Source organism: Stenella coeruleoalba, assembly GCF_951394435.1.
Source record: "Stenella coeruleoalba genome assembly, chromosome: 4".
Taxonomy (NCBI): Eukaryota; Metazoa; Chordata; class Mammalia; order Artiodactyla; family Delphinidae; genus Stenella; species Stenella coeruleoalba.
Window position 1 is genome coordinate 80,288,951 of NC_137149.1, and position 21,699 is coordinate 80,310,649.

At 35.1% G+C, this 21,699-nt stretch overlaps 1 protein-coding gene across 23 annotated transcripts in view; it reads left to right on the top strand.

Moving 5' to 3' along the window:
• Positions 1–21,699, top strand: part of ADGRL3 (adhesion G protein-coupled receptor L3) — an 867,440-nt gene that overhangs the window by 532,825 nt on the left and 312,916 nt on the right. For 22 of the 23 annotated variants that reach the window (XM_079920009.1, XM_079920003.1, XM_079919994.1 and 19 more), the window contains one exon: positions 10,753–11,553. In XM_079920009.1, the coding sequence (XP_079776135.1) occupies positions 10,753–11,553 (801 nt within the window). Of the gene's footprint in view, positions 1–8,583; positions 8,593–10,752; positions 11,554–21,699 lie in introns of those variants that run through there. The other variant, XM_079920000.1, reaches the window with a different exon arrangement.

Below are 21,699 nucleotides of genomic sequence, written 5' to 3' on the forward strand. Positions count from 1 at the left end.
TCAAAATACTACTACATGGTCTTCCCTGGTGGCGCAGTGGTTGGGGGTCCACCTACCGATGCAGGGGACGCGGGTTCGTGTCCCGGTCCGGGAGGATCCCGCGTGCCGCGAAGCGGCTGGGCCCATGAGCCATGGCCGCTGAGCCTGCGCGTCCGGAGCGCAACGGGAGAGGCCACAGCAGTGAGAGGCCTGCGTACCGCAAAAACAAAAACAAAACTACTACATTTCAATGATGAAAATATTTGTTTATAAATTATTTAATATTTCATTACTATCCTATGCTACTCATAAGTATCTTTTTATTTATATATTACGGAGATCCAGAGGCATCATTGTATTATAACATTCTACTCATTTGGAACCTTTAAATCATAGATAGAAAATGTGTTGTATGACTTGCAGTTTAAAAGAAAAGAAATTTTAAGCTACATTAGAATTAGAGACAATTTCATAGTTCTTAGTTATAGCAATTTAGTTCTAACAATTTTTGGCGTGCAACAATTTTATTTCTCTGTAATTTGCAATACAACTTAAAAAAAACTTGGCAATGCATGCATATGCTCTCTCATCTATACCTTTTCTAATTAAGGAACACAATTCAAAAGTATTGCATATGGTACAAATATGGACAGAGCTAATATACAACTAATAACATCTTATTTTTCTAAACAATAACATGACTATATCTATTTTATGAACTGTTGGGGAATGAAGGGAAAATTTACTCTTCTTTTTTTTCCCTGTTTCTTCCTTTTATACAGAATACAATTACGCTTGGTCTGAATTTGTCATTTACTCTAACCACAGGATATATAGCTTGAGATGTTAAGGAGGACAAAGGACAACAAGGAAATCACTTTAAGGAAATACATAAATATATTTATGGAGGTTGAATGGACAATGAAAATAGTTTGGGAGTTAAAAGTGAAGAGAGGAAAGGAGAGAAACTAGTTCCAAGGAAATTTGGACATGAACAACGACAGCTATAATGTGGAATTCAGGATATTGGACCAGGGTAAAGACAAGAGGTCCTAAAGAAGGCCTAGCAGAGTTGTCATACAATTCATTTATTTATGATCTCATAACAGAGAGGAGTAAAGGGAGTATTTTCCACTTGTGGTTTTAGATTGTCACAGGCTGTTTTATAGCAACAAATTTTTCTTGCCAATATAACCCTCGGAACCATTCATATACTTTTTCCTCTTTGCCTTTTTTTTTTTTTTTTTTTTGCTCTGGTTTTACATTTAATGAGTTGAAGAAACAAACTGCTTATAAATTTTACTTTCCTCCCCATGCATTGAAATATTGAAAGACATCATGCAGATATGCATTGCACGTATGAGTCTATATAACAAGTCCAGATTCTCTTTTGCCACGTTTTTCTTTTTACTACATGCTTAAAATATCGAGAAGCAGAATTAATCACCTCTGTGGATTTTGTATTAATTCAATAGCTGTTCATCAAGTGTGTATTATGTGCCAGGCATTGTGAACTTGTGAAGGATACAGTGGTAAGCATGTTTTCTGTATGCAGGCAGTTTGTTTGCATGTTTTTTGTTTATTTTTTCAGGTGAGGGAAGCTTCTAGCATCAGAATTAGATAATGGGCAATGACTGGCCAATCCTAAATGTTACTAAGCTTTTCAGTGACGAATCATGTTTGCCTTGCCAGTTTTTGTTATGGGAGTTTGATTTGTGTGTACTTACTTCAACTAAAAGTATAGGATATTTTACTTTAGTCTTGAAACTAGCAAATAAATGATGAATGGGCTACAGCCAGTCACGACATAGGCAAGACCATAATAATTTTCTCCGAAGTACAACTGCCTAATAAATCTTCATTTTGAGTCACCTGCAGTACCAGAGGCACACTTTACTTATGCTACAGTTGCTGCCAATTTCTTCACATTAGACCAGGACCAGAGAATTAAAAGTTAAATTTTACCTAATGACAATTTAGAAAAAAAGAGGTAAAAGTTGTTGGAAAAATAAAAATGTCCATTGAATTGTAAAATAGTATTTATAGACTATAATAAATACCTTATCAATACTTTTTACCATATATGCCATCTTCCTCATTAAATATTTCTTGGAGAGAGAAATACTAATCACCAAGAAGCTAGGGCAATTGCAATCTAAGTTGAAGAATTTTATGTGGAATAAGACTAAAGTTGTGTGAGTGTACATTTTATGTTGTAGAATATAAATACCTTCATATATAATTCAAAGGATATATATTTAGAGGTATTTCAAATAATGAAATTAGTTCTAGAAATCCCTTTATAGGCTAGTGCTTGAAAAATGTCAACTTTAGTGTAAGATTCCACTCCAAACTTCCAACTTCATTGTAAAATGGGCCTCAAGTCCAAACTTTTGAGACTATTGATTAAAAAAATTTTTGCACTTTTGAAATCACATTAAATTCATTATTTTAATGGGTATTAGTATAATCTTTTATGATACCTTTTTTAACAGTTGGCTTTTGATTAAATAATTTTTTAACATCTTTACTGGAGTATAATTTAATTGCTTTACAATGGTGTGTTAGTTTCTGCTTTATAACAAAGTGAATCAGTTATACATATACATATATCCCCATATCTCTACCCTCTTGTGTCTCCCTCCCTCCCACCCTCCCTATCCCACCCCTCCAGGCGGTCACAAAGCACCGAGCTGATCTCCTGGTGCTGTGCAGCTGCTTCCCACTAGCTATCTATTTTATATTTGGTAGTGTACATATATCCATAACACTCTCTCACTTCGTCCCAGCTTACTCTTCCTCCTCCCCATGTCCGCAAGTCCATTCTGTACATCTGCGTCTTTATTCCTGTCCTGCCCCTAGGTTCTTCAGAACCTTTTTTTTTTTTAGATTCCATATATATGTGTTAGCATATGGTATTTGTTTTTCTCTTTCTCACTTACTTCACTCTGTATGATAGAATCTAGGTCCATCCACCTCACTACAAATAACTCAATTTCGTTTCTTTTTATGGCTGAATAATATTCCATTGTATGTATGTGCCTAACCTTCATTATCCATTCATTTGTCGATGGACACATAGGTTGCTTCCATGTCCTGGTATTGTAAATAGAGCTTCAATGAACATTGTGGTACATGACTCGTTTTGAATGATGGTTTTCTCAGGGTATATGCCCAGTAGTGGGAATGCTGGGTCGTATGGTAGTTCTATTTTTAGTTTTCTCAGGAACCTCCATACTGTTCTCCATAGTGGCTGTATCAATTTACATTCCCACCAACAGTGCAAGAGGGTTCCCTTTTCTCCACACCCTCTCCAGCATTTATTGTTTGTAGATTTTTTGATGATGGCCATTGTGACCAGTGTGAGGCGATATCTTACTGTAGTTTTGATTTGCATTTCTCTAATGATTAGTGATGTTAAGCATTCTTTCATGTGTTTGTTGGCAATCTGTATATCTTCTTTGGAGAAATGTCTATTTAGGTCTGCTGCCCATTTATGGATTGGGTTGTTTGTTTTTTTGATACTGAGCTGCATGAGCTGCTTGTAGATTTTGGAGATTAATCCTTTATCAGTTGCTTCATTTGAAAATATTTTCTCCCATTTTGAGGGTTGTCTTTTCGTTTTGTTTATGATTTCCTTTGCTGTGCATAAGATTTTAAGTTTCATTAGGTCCCATTGTTTATTTTTGTTTTTGTTTCCATTTCTCTAGGAGGTGGATCAAAAAGGATCTTGCTGTGATTTATGTCATAGAGTGTTTTGCCTATGTTTTCCTCTAAGAGTTTTATAGTGTCTGGCCTAACAATTAGATCTTTATTCCATTTTGAGTTTATTTTTGTGTATGGTGTTAGGGAGTGTTCTCATTTCATTCTTTTAGATGTACCTGTCCAGTTTTCCCAGCACCACTTATTGAAGAGGGTGTCTCTTCTCCATTGTATATTCTTACCTCCTTTATCAAAGATAAGGTGACCATATGTGCATGGGTTTAACTCTGGGCTTTCCATCCTGTTCAATTAATCTATATTTTTATTTTTGTTCCAGTACCATACTTACTTGGTTACTGTAGCTTTGTAGTTTAGTCTGAAGTCAGGGAGGCTGATTCCTCCAGCTCTCTTTTGCTTTCTCAAGATTGCTTTGGCTATTCAGGGTGACTTATGTTTCCATACAAATTGTGCAATTTTTTGTTCTAGTTCTGAGAAAACTGCCAGTGGTAGTTTGATAGAGATTGCATTGAATCTGTTGGTTGCTTTAAGTAGTATAGTCATTTTCACAATGTTAATTCTTCCAATCCAAGAACATAGTATATCTCTCCATCTATTTGTATCATCTTTAATTTCTTTCATCAGTGTCTTATAGATTTCTGCATACAGGTTATTGTCTCCTTAGGTAAGTTTATTGCTAGGTATTTTATTCTTTTTGTTGCAATGATAAATGGGAGTGTTTTCTTAATTTCACTTTCAGATTTTTCATCATTAGTGTATAGGAATGCAAGAGATTTCTGTGCATTAATTTTGTATCTTGCTACTTTAGCAAATTCATTGATTAGCTCTAGTAGTTTTCTGGTAGCATCTTTAGGATTCTCTATGTATAGTATCATGTCATCTGCAAACAGTGACAGCTTTACTTCTTCTTTTCCGTTTTGGATTATTTTTATTTCTTTCTCTTCTCTGATTGCTGTGGCTAAAACTTCCAAAACTATGTTGAATAATAGTGGTGAGAGTGGGCAACCCTGGTTTTTTCCTGATCTTAGAGGAAATGGTTTCAATTTTTCATCATTGAGGATGATGTTGGCTGTGGGTTTGCCATATACGGCCTTTATTATGTTGAGGTAAGTTGCCTCTAAGTCTACTTTCTGAAGGGTTTTTATCATAAATGGATGTTGAATTTTGTCAGAAGCTTTTTCTGCATCTATTGAGATGATCATATGGTTTTTCTCCTTCAATTTGTTAATATGGTGTATCACATTGATTGATTTGCATATACTGAAGAATCCTTGCATTCCTGGGATAAACCCCATTTGATCATGGTGTACGATCCTTTTAATGTGCTGTTGGATTCTGTTTGCTAGTATTTTGTTGAGGATATTTGCATCTATGTTCATCAGTGATATTGACCTGTAGTTTTCTTTCTTTGTGACATCTCTCTCTGGTTTTGGTATCAGGGTGATGGTGACCTCTTAGAATGAGTTTGGGAGTGCTCCTTCCTTTGCTATATTTTGAAAGAGTTTGAGAGGATAGCTGTTAGCTCTTCTCTAAATATTTGATAGAATTCACCTGTGAAGCCATCTGCTCCTGGGGTTTTGTCTGTTGGAAGATTTTTAATCACAGTTTCTATTTTAGTGCTTGTGGTTGGTCTGTTCATATTTTCTGTTTCTTCCTGGTTCAGTCTCAGAAGGTTGTGCATTTCTAAGAATGTGTCCATTTCTTCCAGGTTGTCCATTTTATTGGCATAGAGTTGCTTGTAGTAATCTCTCATGATCCTTTGTATTTCTGCACTGTCAGTTGTTATTCTCCTTTTTCATTTCTAACTCTATTGATTTGAGTCTTCTCCCTTTTTTTCTTGATGAGTCTGGCTAATGGTTTATCAATTTTGTTTACCTTCTCAAAGAACCAGCTTTTAGTTTTATTGATCTTTGCTATCATTTCCTTCATTTCTTTTTCATTTATTTCTGATCTGATCTCTATGATGTTTGTCCTTCTGCTAACTGCTAACTTTTTTTTTTTTTTTTTCTTTCTCTAATTTCTTTAGGTGTAACGTTTGATTGTTTATTTGAGATGTTTCTTGTTTCTTGAGTTAGGATTTTATTGCTGTAAACTTCCCTCTCAGACCTGCTTTTGCTGCATCCCGTAGGTTTTGGGTCGTTGTGTTTTCACTGTCATTTGTTTCTAGGTATATTTTGATTTCCTCTTTGATTTCTTCAGTGATCTCTTGGTTATTAAGTAGTGAATTGCTTAGCCTCCATGTGTTTATATTTTTTACAGATTTTTTTCCTAGAATTGATATCTAGTCTCATAATGTTGTGGTCAGAAAAGATACTTGATACGATTTCAATTTTATTAAATTTACCAAGGCTTGATATGTTACCCAAGATATGATCTATCCTGGAGAATGTTCCATGAGCACTTGCGAAGAAAGTGTATTGGTTGCTTTTGGATGGAATGTCGTATAAATGTCAATTAAGTCCATCTTGTTTAATGTATCATTAAAAGCTTGTGTTTCCTATTTATTTTCATTTTGGATGATCTGTCCATTGGTGAAAGCGGGGTTTTAAAGTCCCCTACTATGATTGTGTTACTGTTGATTTCCCCTTTTATAGATGTTAATATTTGCCTTATGTATTGGGGTGCTCTTATGTTGGGAACATAAATATTTACTATTTTTATATCTTCTTCTTGGATTGATCCCTTGATCATTATGGAGTGTCCTTCTTTGTCTCTTCTAATAGTCTTTATTTTAAAGTCTACTTGTCTGATATGAGGATTGCCACTCCAGCTTTCTTTTGATTTTCTTTGGCATGTAATATCTTTTTCCATCTCCTCACTTTCAGTCTGTCTGTGTCCCTAGGTCTGAACTGGGTCTCTTGTAGTCAGCATATGTATGGGTCTTGTTTTATATCCATTCAGCCAGTCTGTGTCTTTTAGTTGGAGCATTTAATCCATTTATACTTAAGGTAATTATCTATATGTTTGTTCCTATTACCATTTTCTTAATTGTTTTGGGTTTGTTGTTGTAGGTCTTTTCCTTCTCTTGTGTTTCCTGCCTAGAGAAGTTCCTTTAGCATTTGTTGTAAAGCTGGTTTGCTGGTGCTGAATTGTCTTAGCTTTTGCTTTGTAAATGTTTTAGTTTCTTTGTCGAATGTGAATGAGATCCTTGCTGGGTAGAGTAATCTTGGTTGTAGGTTTTTCCCTTTCATCACTCTAAATATGTCCTGTGATCTCCACGGCTTCCTCTTCCGCCATCTTGAAGCTCTTCTGATTAAATAATTTTTAAGGTGCTTAGTTATTGTTCTTCTAGTTGTCAGTCTGAACTCAGGTTTGTTAGTAATCTAGCCATAGCATGAAGTGCATCTCTTAGGTAAAGCTTTTAACTGACCCATAATGAGGCATACAGTCCAGTGAACACTACAGTTACTTGATAAAGATCCATAATTGAGGATGATGATAAATTTTAACAGTATAAGTATCATAGAGCTCTTAAGAGTCCTAGAAATATTGCTAAAAATAAGATTTGTAAATTAATGAGATAAGGAATCTTAAAAAGAGAACCCCATTTACAACTTCCTAAGCATAACTTTTCATATATTCCATTTTTGTCTTCTAACACGTGTGATACTGAGCTTTCAAAAAAAGTCAGTGGAGAGAAATGAGTGTGATTTTGCCAACAATTGAAGACATGAGCTTAGGTCAATGCACAAAAATCTCACCTAAAAGTAACTATCCAAAATGGTATTTCTCCCTTGTTTTAAAAATTTCCTGTAGTTTTATTTATTGTACATAGTAGCTCAATTTATCCCTTCCACTGAAATTATCTTAGATTTGTATCACTTGAAATCTGTGATTTTTTTTCAAAGTTTGTATTATGAACCCATTCTTTCCTGACTCTTTTTTCCCATTGATTCTTTTTTTTTTTTTCTTGTTGTGATCTAGGCAAATTGTCTCCAATGAGACAAATGTTTATAAGATAAAGAAGATGCTGCTTGATGAGTTTCATGAATATGTTATAATTTCCCTGAATTTTCCCTGACTTGTATTAGTCAATATCTTAAAATAATAATGGAATCTAATTTGAAAGATACATAACCATAACGTGTTTGAGGATACCAATTTATTCTTTTAAGAGTTTGTTGAAAGGCTCACTTAGGAATTTCAGAAAAGCCCAGGGCAGGTGGCTTATTATTTATATCAACCTTCAGATACAGATTTTTCTGAAAGACGGTATTTTTCCACAATAATATAAAATATTGTTGAGTGTGAGGAATAGAACTTGCTTCAATAAAGATTCTAAATATGTTTATTCAGAATGAGATCATTCCCTGTTAATGTGTCACCCCATGAAGTACATTTCTCATAATACTGACAACTTATAGAAAATATTAGGCCTTAGGAAATGAATTACAGAGTAGTTTCTTCTGAAGACATCAATTTTTGAGATGGGTAAAAAGCAAGACTATTATGTTAAATAGTGATATAAACTATAATATTTAATAAATGAGACTATCCCAGCTATCTGAAAGCTTTCTATGTGTAGTTACCAACCTGTCTTTCACATGGAAAATATTTGTGTTATTATTATGAATATTGTATTCCCTATGTCTATAATTTGGAATGGTATGTTTATTCAGTCTTAGCTTGATTAACTTTTGCCTTATTTTTTCCAAGTTTGTACTGTATTTTTAAGCTTATAATGTGATTGTTTCTTAAAAATAATTTTATAGAGGAATGGGTTTTTTAAAAAAACATAATGTTCAATAAAGCAAGTATGAGTGAAATAAATTATTTACTTTCAGTTTGGAAGAGGTGAATAAAAAGTGCTTGGCCAATATCGTACCATTAATCTATTCTCTTTTCTCCTCTCTCTCTTTACTTCTCTCTCTCCAATAGAAGTGGAACAAAAAGGTAATTAAATACCTTTCATAAATTATATACTATTTATAGGCTAAGTTATTTAACAGTTTAACATCTAGTTAAAATAATTTTGTTATTAATTCTTATCTATTTTATGAAAATTTATTTACTACTTCTGCTGCTCAACTTCACTTTAGTCTGTTGTACTGACCAGTGCTGGTTTGATTTTTTTAATCCTAAAACAGTTTAATAGTGTAAAATTTTCAGCCGTGCATTCTATTCCTCTTTATTTAAGCAGTTAGAAAAACGGTAGATGGTTTTGGATAGTAACTGCTTTAGATTTGTTTTTATTTCTATACTAGATAATTTTCCATAGCTCTGGTGTGGTTCCCCTGTTCCTTTAATTTTTAACTATTAGGGGAAAAGGGGAGGTGGTTTTCTAAAATACCTTAAAATAAATTGCTTTAGTAACCAAGGGCTGATTATTAACCAGCATAAAGTTTATATACAATTTTGACAATAATACCTACCAATCGTTTATAATTATAGACATCATATTAGAATCCTGAGAAATTCTTCTAATAATCAATTTTATTATCGAGTATAATTTGATGATGGCCCTCTATCCTTGCTATGGAAGATTTTGATAGTTAACTTTTCCCCTAAACTTTTCATTTTTCCAAAATTAAAACTTTGGGCATTTTAATAATGTACTTTCCTTTTTAATAATCTGTAAACTCTAGCTGAGTTTCATCTTAGATTATTTTCCATTGGATGTAGGTTTATAGTTGTTGTTAAAGAGCTAATCACTAATACCAAGAGAATAATACTTTAATCATTAAAATATGGGTCAACATCCAAATTTCTTGTGATTTCCTAATTTCTCCTCCCAATACACTTCTAATCATTTCAAACATAACAGTGGACTACATGATTATTTTTCAATGTGTTTTCTCTGCAAAAATATTGGAGCACTGTTTCCCATAACAGGTTCAGCAGAACATTACACCCCATCAGGCTCTGTAGAAAGGGTTCCATGATCAAATTAGTTTGTGAAATTTTCTCACCCTCCCCACTTCCATCTTGGAGATTCACTAATGTACCTCAGCTATTAGAATCCTGGTATTATGTTTCATATGATATTTCTTAAGCACAGATGGCTAGGGATCCCTGTTTTTTTTCTGTGTCATATGTGGCTAAACCACTTAAAACAGGTGCTTCAATGACCTCCCTTTGGGAAACATTGCTTTTTAGCCCCTTCATTACAGATGAATCGGCCAAGTTTTTTTTTTTTTTTTTTTTTTTTTTTACCACCACTCATATGATGTGCTACTGAATCATACTAAAAATCAACTGAATCAGATAATTCCTGCCCATTTTCAGTCTGAAGTATGAGCAGCAAAATATTGTAGCAAGTAATCTTGTTTTTTAATGTTCTTCTCATGTAACAGTAAAAGGTACATGTTTTTAAGTTCCAATACTACTGTATTTAACAGGACATTTTTAACTGATTAAAATCTAGATCTTGGGTTCTTCTCTGTAACCTTTCACCTTTTCTTCTTTCCTTATTCCTTCTTTCCTTTCTTTTTCTGACTTTCTCTTTTTCCTTCCAGTATCCATCCATCACTCATTTTTAATTGTGTGGGTTGCATGCTCTGTGTGTGCTACAGCAGCTTTAAGAGCTTTTTACCTAGAAGGCTCAGTGGCCTGTATTACAGGGCTTTTCTTTTCCCTTATTATTATATTTTAATTACTATTGTATTTCCATATGCTTCTTAATAAGTATAGAATAGTTCATAGCATCAGAATGAAAACAATATCTTTAAAAATTCCAATTAATATATATAAAACCATCACATATAAAAATTTATATTTGTTATATGTCTATAGAATACATAGACATAAGTCACAATTATATATGTAGCATATCCAAAATTATTGTAAGACACTTGCAAAGGTAAAGAGCAAAGGAAAGCACAGCCACTCTTTAAAAGGCCAAAGTTTTTCAGCAAATGAAATCAAAACGATTATGAACAAATGTCAAAATTAATGTGGACGACTACTTTATGTTCTCAGAAGAATACAGCAAAATAATTAAGTGGTGGTGGGTATTTCTTGTTAGAGTTGAATTCCATTTGGTGAAAAATAAGAATATATGACAAAATATTAAAATTAATACATTTATTATTTTGACTCTTTCCCTTCCAACAGTTTTTCTTTGTCCTGGACTACTAAAAGGAGTATACCAGAGTGAACATTTGTTTGAGTCCGACCACCAATCTGGGGCATGGTGCAAAGACCCTCTGCAGGCTTCTGACAAGATTTATTATATGCCCTGGACCCCCTACAGAACTGATACCCTGACTGAGTACTCATCCAAGGATGACTTCATTGCTGGAAGGCCAACTACAACCTACAAGCTCCCTCACAGGGTGGATGGCACAGGATTTGTAGTGTATGACGGAGCTTTGTTCTTCAATAAAGAGCGCACCAGGAACATAGTAAAGTTTGATTTGCGGACTAGGATAAAGAGTGGAGAGGCTATCATAGCAAATGCCAATTACCATGATACCTCCCCTTACCGTTGGGGAGGCAAATCTGACATAGACCTGGCAGTGGATGAGAATGGGCTATGGGTAATCTATGCAACAGAACAAAACAATGGTAAAATTGTCATTAGTCAGTTGAACCCTTACACCCTGCGGATTGAAGGGACATGGGATACTGCATATGATAAAAGGTCAGCTTCCAACGCATTTATGATATGTGGGATTCTGTATGTGGTCAAATCTGTATATGAGGATGATGACAATGAGGCCACAGGGAATAAGATTGACTACATTTACAACACCGACCAAAGTAAGGATAGTTTGGTGGATGTACCCTTTCCCAATTCATACCAGTACATAGCAGCTGTGGATTACAATCCCAGGGACAACCTTCTTTATGTATGGAATAACTATCACGTCGTGAAATATTCTTTGGATTTTGGACCTCTGGATAGTAGATCAGGTAAGTTTGACTTTTGATGGTACTTTAAGGGGCAATATTTACAACTTGCTCTTAGTAAGTTGATTGTATATTTTGATTAGACATCCTTTTGTGGTCTTCTGGCCTGTGTATTGAAAGTTATTCATTGTCTTTTCAGCTAAAAAAATTGTTGCTGTTAATCACTTTCAACTTTAAAAAAATATAGGCATAAGAAACTGACTCTTCCTCCTCTGTGCAGCTAGTCTCCAACCTTCAGCCCTTATTTGAAGGGCATTTTCATTATCAGCTAGTTAGTTCTTTGTGTAGTGAAGTACACAAAACCTTTGCAAAAATAGAATGCCATCCCATCTAATTAATTGTGACATGCCCTGCGAAGTGCTCTCTACTTGGAAAATGTCAAAGGGTTGGCTTGATATAATTCTTCAGGAGGCCTGCACCAATATATTCAACTCACCAAGAGCATCATATATGACCACCCCTACTGGGAATATTGTCGGTTTGACTGTACATATGTCTGAGTGTATCTAATTAATACATACAGAAAAATGTTCATAACTGATACAAAAAAATAGATTTTTTTGTCTGTATAGATAGACAAAAATAGATTCTCAATTTTATAAGAAACAGCAGTGCAAAACTCAGCTTTGAAAAAAATGAGACAAGCTTTAATTCCCATTCTTTAAAATTGTATTTTTCCTCTCTAGGACATACTGTTTACTTTTAATATTATTTAAAGACAGTCATAAATTACTTTATCTTTTACATTTCTATTTGCACAAATGAGCAGAATTATCTTAGTCTAGAAGTTAAATTATTTTAACTAGCAATAATATTGTTCCTCCTGATAAAGTATAATGGAAAAGTAAGATATAGGTGTCCGAATTTTGATAGTAACATAGCAATTCATAGTTTAATTTTTTTCTTCTAGTGCTTACATGTTAATATTTCTTATTTTCTGCATTGCTTTTACCTTGCTTTTACCAGCATGTCATTCTGCTTACTAACTTACTTCACTATATACATATCTTCTTATACAATTAGATTCTAAGTGCCATAGAGCCAGTAATCTTGCCTTACCCATCTTTTTATTATTTTTCATCTTACCATTATTTCTGCCTTCTTAGACACTAGTGTCATATATGACATATAGAAAATAAAGGCTCAATAATTCTTTGTTGAATGAATGAATGGATGAATGAATGAATGCCTTTCCACTTCTCACTGTGATAGAATGTCAAATTGGGTGGCATTTTCTCTAATCCCTGTAAGAGTGACAGCAATTCTTTCCATGGCCAGCAATGCTGATATTATGTTGAATTGCTTTGTGTGGAAGGAGAAGCCTAATATACAACAGCAGCAAAAGCAACTTCTCCTTACTAAGTTCTCAAAAATCTCGTAGACCTGGCTAACCTCTGTACAGGTAAGGTTTCTCAATCCAACACATCCTTCAATTAAAAACCTAAGCAAATCATCTGGAATATTCTGGGAAGACAGTTCTTTCAGATCTGTGATGTTCTTAAACCAAAATTCATATTTTGGCAGTGAAAACTCTTGACGAGTGGTTCTTAGCCTTTTTTGACTTTTAATTGTAACTGGAGTAATTTCTAATTGTCTCCAAAGAAATAATATATAATAACTCACCATCTTTTAATGTTCGTGAATAAGGAGCAGTAACATATATTCATTTTATTTATTGGAAAGATCATGCATTATTTTTGTTTAGAATAACAGATAGGTTAAAATTAATTAACATTGCAGGTTTTGATTTGATGGACTGAGGCAAATTCTTAGCTTAGTGTTTACAAATTATCCTTAAAGAAAAAGATGATACCATAGCCTCATGTATTTAGAGACTTGCCAAAAAGTATTTCTAACGTACATTAATAAAATTATGTGTGTATCCATATATATGATGTCATTGTAATTGTGGACATAGGAAAATTATACCACTCATTTAATTTGTTTGTTTGATTATGGGAGTTAAATTATCAGCCATCTTGCCCACTTGTACTAGTGCTCCTATTTGTTAGAAGCATGTTTTTAAAGTGACAAACACTGAGAAATGATAAAGTTCAGCTTCTGAAACAAATTCCTAACTTAAGCCAGGAGATTCAGTTTTCACTCTTTTTAAATGACAGTGAAGCTCTCTAATGTTTTGCAAAGAGTGAGATTTCAGCTGTATTAAATTTGTATATATAATCACAAGAAAAATTATCAATTTTCATGCATGAATGCTCAAATTAAAAAGCTAGTACTTTGGTTTGGACTTAACAGTTTAGAGGTAGAAAGAATAAGTGCAGAATAATAATAAGTGTACATTTTATGCATGAATATGAGAATTTCAGTTAGCATTAATGGAGGCTGTTCACCTTATTCTACACAAAGTTTCAACTGAGTGTTTTTCTTTAGTATAAATTACATTGACATTTTTCAAAGAAATTTCCTTTAATGAATTCTTATTACGGATCTTCTTATGTGTCTATGTATGGAAACCAACTTAACTATAAATGCGTTAGGGTCAAAAAGACTAATTCTGACTAATTCTGAGTCCATAGATCTACAGTATATTTTCTGTTGCCATCTGTTGGAAGCAAGCTGAGTATTTTTGCTCTGATTTCAACTGAGCTCTAATCATTGAAAAGTCACACTTTTGAAGTTTTTATGTAATGGGGTATCTGTGTTTTACTTCTACTGAATATTACTATTCTGTAAATTAAAAGATCTGGGTGTTGGAAGTTGAGACAAATATGTTCTCTGAGATGTATAAAAATCCTCAGGTGAAGCATCCATGGAGGTGGCATACTGCTTCTGAACATGGATCTGGGAGCCTGAAGGACTTGTGTTTTAATTCTGCCTCAGGTGCTTGTTTGACTATAGGCAGGCTACTGAGCCTCTTGGTCTTAGTTTCCTCAACTATAAAATGGAAAAAAAATAATACCTATCTCGGAAGATTATTGTTATGATATATGTAATAGGCATAGCAAAATTAACATAAAATCTACATGCCAACCCTACAAGGACCATTATTATCCATATCATCTGATTGAGGGGCTTAAGGCACTACAGCTCATATAATTTATTTAAAAATTACTCAGCGATTAAAATTCAGCCCAACTTGAGATTCATGCTCCCTTCCATGACACGAGTAGTGGAAAGTATGCCTACTGAAGCTATGTGTCTGGATGCATTCACTTGACAGAAGTGATCTCAGTATCCCCATGTGTCAGATACTCTGCAGATGCAAATCTAATTTGTAGTTCTCATGATTAGATAATAACCATAGATCTGCACTCCAAACAATTGCCTCTATTTTTCAGTGGTGAAATCATACTGTGTCAAGATTTGTTGAATAATTTAAGAAATAAATAAATGAATTTTATATTTATATATATATATATATATATATATATATATATGAAACCTTCTTTTTCAGCATATTATGGGAATGGGAGTATTAGTCCTAACATTTGTTTTATTTAGATTACATGTATGCTTCTCAGGTAGTCCTCTTCACAGTTTACCATGCAATCCTATGATCTGGAAGTGTTATGTCACCCCATTTATTCCCCACACACCACCCACACCTACTTCTTCTCTTCACTCAGATTGTAGCGATACTTGGTAACCTAAAGGAAGTTAGGTCTGTTAAAAAGTGCCAAAGCACTTTAACACCTAATGCACTTTCTTCCAGAAGAAGTAATTAGAGAAATTAGTCAGTATTTACAATGGGAAAGAAAATGAACAACTGTTCAATGAATTTTATTTTCGGAACCTATTCTCAAATTTTTCGGTTAATGAATTACAGGAATTTTTTCAACTTAGAGAAAATAGAAAATGTATTCAAGTGAATAAGTGTGTTCCTTTGAAAATACATTTTGTGTGCAGAACAGGTGATTGATTTGGTTTTGGACATCAGTATCAAAAATGCCTGTAAGCATTAGCACCTGAGGATAAAGTAAATATGAAAGTGCTATTTTTTTTTTTTCTGAGCAGAGAACTAGCAAATCTAGAATTTTTCTTAAATGTACTTTTATTTATTATTTTTTTTTGCGGTGCGCGGGCCTCTCACTGCTGTGGCTTCTCCCGTTGCAGAGCACAGGCTCCAGATGCACAGGCTCAGCGGCCATGGCTCACGGGCCCAGCCGCTCCACGGCATGTGGGATCTTCCCAGACCGGGGCACGAACCCGTGTCCCCTGCATCGGCAGGCAGACTCTCAACCACTGCGCCACCAGGGAAGCCCTCAAATGTACTTTTAACTGAGCCTTTTTCCTGTCCTATAAAATATGATAAAACTATACATTCATCATTGCCTCCAATTGGCTATCTTTTGTAAGATACACATTAAAAACCTCCAAACGATACTTAGCTATTTCACAAGTTATTCGAGTGATTCTCATGTCAGCATCATAATGCTAAAATTCTACCTGATATCCTGATATATCCGGTGTGAGGGAATTAAATAGTTGCTTTACTTGCCTTTAGTTAACTAGTGTTGAATGACTTTCACTCTTGAGTTCTTTCTGCTAAAGCACCTTGTGCTGAGTTCATTATTCATTGATAAAATAGGAGATGTGAGGTATTTTCTTTGACTCTTCCATTTTGTTTCTAAAGTGTCCACTGAATAATCCAAACATTCCTTGTCAAATATACAAATATTTTCTACTATTTCCTACTGAAGGAAGAAGAAGTAGTCTCAGGTTGATAATAAGAATAGACAGAGAAGCCCAGAGCCAAAATTTTTCTGAATTTAGTGTGTCTAACAGATCTAAAAATCTGTTGGTTGAGGTTTAGTGAAACACATCAAGCAGTCAGTATGAACCACAAATGATAAGGACATGTAGCTACTGTCTAGTGCCTACTCTTCTGCTTCCCAAATACAATCCACATTTTCTTGAAAGCCATTTGAGTTTATGTAAATGTAATCATTCTTGTATATGCTGAAGATAGTAGACTCTAAAACCACAACAAAAAGCCTACACATAACAGTTTAACAATGCAGATAAGGTGAACCTGCTGTCCTTATAATATGCTAATTAAGTGCATCTGTGTCTCCAGTAAAAGCTGTGGCTATGTAGTGATGAATAAGAACTTTAAACACACATGACACCTCGTTAAAATGTAATTTTCACATCATATATCTGAGCCCTTTACTTTGACAGCTGAGTAATGTGAGTGCTGGGCAGAGAATCTTGAACATTTTGAAACTGTCACGTGTTTAATAAGTAGCTGAATCTGCTTCCTGAACGATTTAGTTAAATATGTTGCACCCTAGTCACAAAATAGAGCCTGAAAGTAGTGGGATTTTAAATCAAACTTGTCCTCAGTGTATGGGTTAGGATTGCTTCACAGTTCCACTTGAGATGCCACATTGTCTCTAAAGTTTAATTTACATCTATCTTAGTAGCTGAGTGAACTTTACAAAAAGAAAAAAATAGCTACTTGTTGCTAATTTCATCCAGGTCTGTATTTTTATGCATCATCTGTTTGCCTGTCTGCGGAGGAGCCCCCTCTTTTTCTCTCCAATGCTTCTTCATTGCCTGTAGTGACAGCTGCTGCCTGAAGGGCATTGCTGCTGGTGATGTTTCAGGGAGCACAGCCAAAACTTGCAAAATTTGCAATAGCTATTCCATTGCCACTTAACATCAGCTGAATTCTCTTACGTTTGTTTTTACATGTCTTGTATTTTTCTTCTTCATAATTGAAGGCTAAACCTTTCCTAGAACAACACCTTCTGCTTTTCGGGCTCTGAATATCAACATCACAGTCCTGTACAAAGCACAGCTAGCTGGACCTGGCTTTGTACAGCTGAGCCCAGTGTTAGCCATTCATCCCACATCTAGGTGACCCTCCTAATAAAGGAGACAAGCTGCAAGGTTCACAAATGTTACTAACTTATTATTTTTTTTTCCTACAGAGTGATGTCCCTGATAAATGTATAATTATTAGGACAATAATCATGATTATTTCTACATGTAGCTCATAGTCATAAAAGATGACTTGTGAATAAGCTTCCCACTCACACCAGCTGTCTTTGCTGTAGCCATTTCACTGCTCATTAGCACATCCACCAGAGGGCAGGCAGGTGGAACTGAAATAGTTTGGCTGCTCATTATTAGCCCATCTTGTCAGGGTTGGCAATAGTGATTATCATGGGATTTCTGGTTATCGAGGGGTTCCACTTTAGAATCCTCTGCTTCTATCCATATTGACATAAATAACTGAGAATTAACTTTATTATATAGCAAAGTCTGACATTTGCTTTATTTCTCTGTTGTTTTTTTTTTTAAATTTTAGACAATGAACAAATACCTTAGAATAGGGTTGCCAAGCAAAAATATGAATTTAAGCAGAAGAGTATTTCCCTCTTAATAACTACTTTCCACCACAGGGCTAAATTCTCAGGTAATAATGATTAATGACCAAAAATTTAAGATACCTAAATTACAGGTATAATTTACCATGTTGTATAATTTTATGGGATGAGACATGTCAGATTTCCCTGAAAACAAATGGATAATATCTTTTTTGTTTGCTTAATAAGAATTTGCCTGTTTCTCTTCATTCCCTTCAGTAGTACAAATTCATAGCCAAACTCTATGCATCCACTTACCCCAATGAAAATACAAATTAAAATTATCTAGGACTTTCTCTTTGAAGTGTCATGTGACTGAAATATTTTAGCCTTAAAATCTGGATTTTTAAAACTAATGTTAGAAAAAACAATTCTACCAAAAATATACAAATGCAAGTGAAGTTAGGTATTTGTTGATTTCATAACTTAGAATTATCTCTTATGCTAATTTTTTGTGGGTTTTTTTTTTTTTTTTTTTTTTTGCGGTACGCGGGCCTCTCACTGTTGTGGTCTCTCCCGTTGCGGAGCACAGGCTCCAGACCGCAGGCTCAGCGGCCATGGCTCACGGGCCCAGCCGCTCCGCGGCATGTGGGATCTTCCCGGACCAGGGCACGAACCCGTGTCCCCTGCATCGGCAGGCGGACTCTCAACCACTGCGCCACCAGGGAAGCCCTCTTATGCTAATTTTTTAAATAAGAAATGTTTTTGAAGAAACTTGCTTTTGAGAGAAAATGGCACTTAAAAACACTTTGTTCAATAAAAATATAAAATCATAAGCTTTTTAAATTAGTGAAAACAAAATTTCAAAATCTATGATAATTTTGCTGTATAGTATACATATTAAACAAAAAAAAGAGACTTTTATATTTTATAGAGAAGCCCACTGAGAGCAATCTGAGACAAACAGTGATAATAGTCGGGAAGGGGTTTCTGAAAATTCATTCTTTATTTTGATACAGAAAAATAAATCCTTCAACCTGTTGGTGGAGAAGAAGCTTGAAAGTGGAATTGGAAAAATTAAGATAAGGTGAAAAGTGAAATTCAGGCACAAAATCAAACCTGCTGCAGAAAGCAGAAGCAGGGAGCTAGACTGGGCTTAAGTCAGAAGTCCAATGATTGATAGGTCTTTCTTCCCCTCTTTCTCTCTTCTTTCTCCCTTCCTTACTTCCTTTCATTACTCAGCCACTTTAGGTAGCTGAGGCCAATCACTGTGCTATACTCTGTGGTTACAACTGTGAACAGGGCAGGCATTGGCCCTGCCCTCATCGAGTTTACAGAATAGTGAAGACAAATAGAAGAAACAGAAGGAGAAAGGGGGAGGGGTGTCAGAAAATAGTAGTACTTATTAGCTACTGTTTGTCGAGTGCTTTCTTTTCTGGCCTTTTACATAGATTACCAAATTTAATCCTAATAAAAATCATGCAAAGAAAACATTATTCTCATTTCCAGATAAAGAAATTTAGGATCCGAGACGGTAAATAACTCAAATGTCACATACATAGTCCAGAGTTACAGTTAGAATGTTAGTCTGACTTTCTGCTATGTCATGTTGCCTCCAATCAGTAATTAAAAAGAATACAGGTGCCATAGCTAAGGAGCAAGGGAAAAGCAGGAAGGCAATGTACAGGTGGTAGAATATAAGTAAAGCAGGTAAAATGAAGTAGCAAATGCAAAGTAGCAAGGCCACATCAAACTCATTTAGAATAAGGACAAGCGAACAGCAGCTAGTGTTACAAACACCTACTGCACTCTGCCCTGCATCTGGCCATCTGGGCAGTGGGGTGGAGGGCCCTCCTTGGCATGTGCCTCGCTCCAGTGCTTGGCAAACAGTATCAGTGTATGAAACAGTATCAACATATTACAACAGGGTGGCTGGCAGACGGGCAGGCCTTCCTCAGCTGGGTCTCTGGTCTCATTTGGCTGAAGACTGAGAGAGAGCAGTCTCCACTGCTTTGCTGTGTACTCCCCTCCCCCCATCCCCGGCCAAGACCTACTCTAGTAAAGTAGAGGTCCAGTGGTCTTGTCAGGAGGATGGTGTAGGATGTAGGAGCTACAGGTGTTTCTGGAGAGGACTTTGGAGAACTGAAGAGATGGTTCCAGATCACTTCCGTTTTCACACACACACACACACAAAAAGCACCTGACATCCCCTCCAAATTGTACTGGGTTTCACACACATGCCTTAATGCTTAAAAAAAAATGCTATGAAGTACAGATGTGGAAAATAAGACTCAGAAATGTAAAATCATCTGTCCAGAGAAACCCAGTTGATAAATGTAGATGTGGGTTTCAAAGAAGCCCAGGTTTGTTTAAGTCATGAAGCTGAAACAGTTTATATTTACAGGGGAAAAAATTATAATACACACAAACATACAATAGAATATGATATAATGGTGCATAGATTTGATGTGGGGTGTGTGTGTGTGTGTGTGTGTGTTTCTGTTCCTAGAAATGCTTGAAGAAACAGATTGAATTATTGAAGGATTAGAAGACTTAGAAACTTTTGCGGAAATTCTGAGCAATTTAAAAGACCGTATGCTAACAGATGTGTATGGAATCTAAAAAAAAAAAAAATAGGTTGAATAACCCAGGGTCAGAACAGGAATAAAGATGCAGACGTAGAGCATGGACTTGAGGACACGGAGAGGGGGAAGGGTAAGCTGGGACAAAGTGAGAGAGTGGCATGGACATATATACACTACTAAATGTAAGATTGATAGCTAATGGGAAGAAGCCGCATAGCACAGGGAGATCAGCTCCGTGCTTTGTGACCACCTAGACGGGTGGGATAGGGAGGGAGGGAGGGAGGGAGACGCAAGAGGGAGGGGATATGGGGATTTATGTATATGTATAACTGATTCAGTTTGTTATACAGCAGAAACTAACACACCATTGTAAAGCAATTATACTCCAATAAAGATGTTAAAAAAAATAAAAGACTTCAGAGCTTTGGGGACTGGCTCTTTGTTAGATTTATTTCTACTTATTTCCATTTTCTTAATCCAGATGTTTTGCTAGCAATACTATTATGGTTACTCTCCATGAGCAAGATTAGAAAAATAGGGAAAAAGTAAAACGAAGAAGGAAAAGAAAGGAGTTAGGCAAAGAATGAGGGAAATAAATTTTTTTTCCTAAAAATAAATGGACAAGAAATGAATGAGTTCCCTTTCTCCAAAGGGAAGGTGATGAAAGAGCATGCATTTAAAAATGTTATTTTCCAAGATTGATTTAAGAAATAACCTCAAGTGGTTAAAGATAAAATTAAAGACAAAGTATGGAATATTTATACCTTGCTGGCTGAAATATAAATTGTTGTTAACCACTTTTGAGAGAAACTTGGCAATATTTAGTAGAGCCCATGTCTACATGATTGGCATATCTTATATACTAGCAAATCCACTTCTAGGTTTGCTCACTGGAGAAACTTTCTTACATGTGTGCATAGAGAGCAAGCTTTGTGTGTGGTTGCCCAAGTGACTAATAAGCAGCTGGAATAGGAGACATGAATGTGACATCTATCTTCGCTGGCACAGAGATATTAAAAGCCCTGGTCAGTGTTGAAGGTAGAAGGAAGCATTATTTGATCAATTATTCCTTAGAAAGAAATATACTAAGTTAAGTACTGGTACCATGAAACGATAAGTAAGCAAAGCTCTTATACTGAAATTTAGTCTTTCTACTAATATCATTCCATTTGGTCTCAAGCTGGCTGTAATAACTTAAAGAAGCCAGGATTACAATTTGCCAAAGTACCAACAACCTTTAACTCCTGTAACTCTTTCTCAGAAATCATTACATTGTTAGTAAAAGAAGC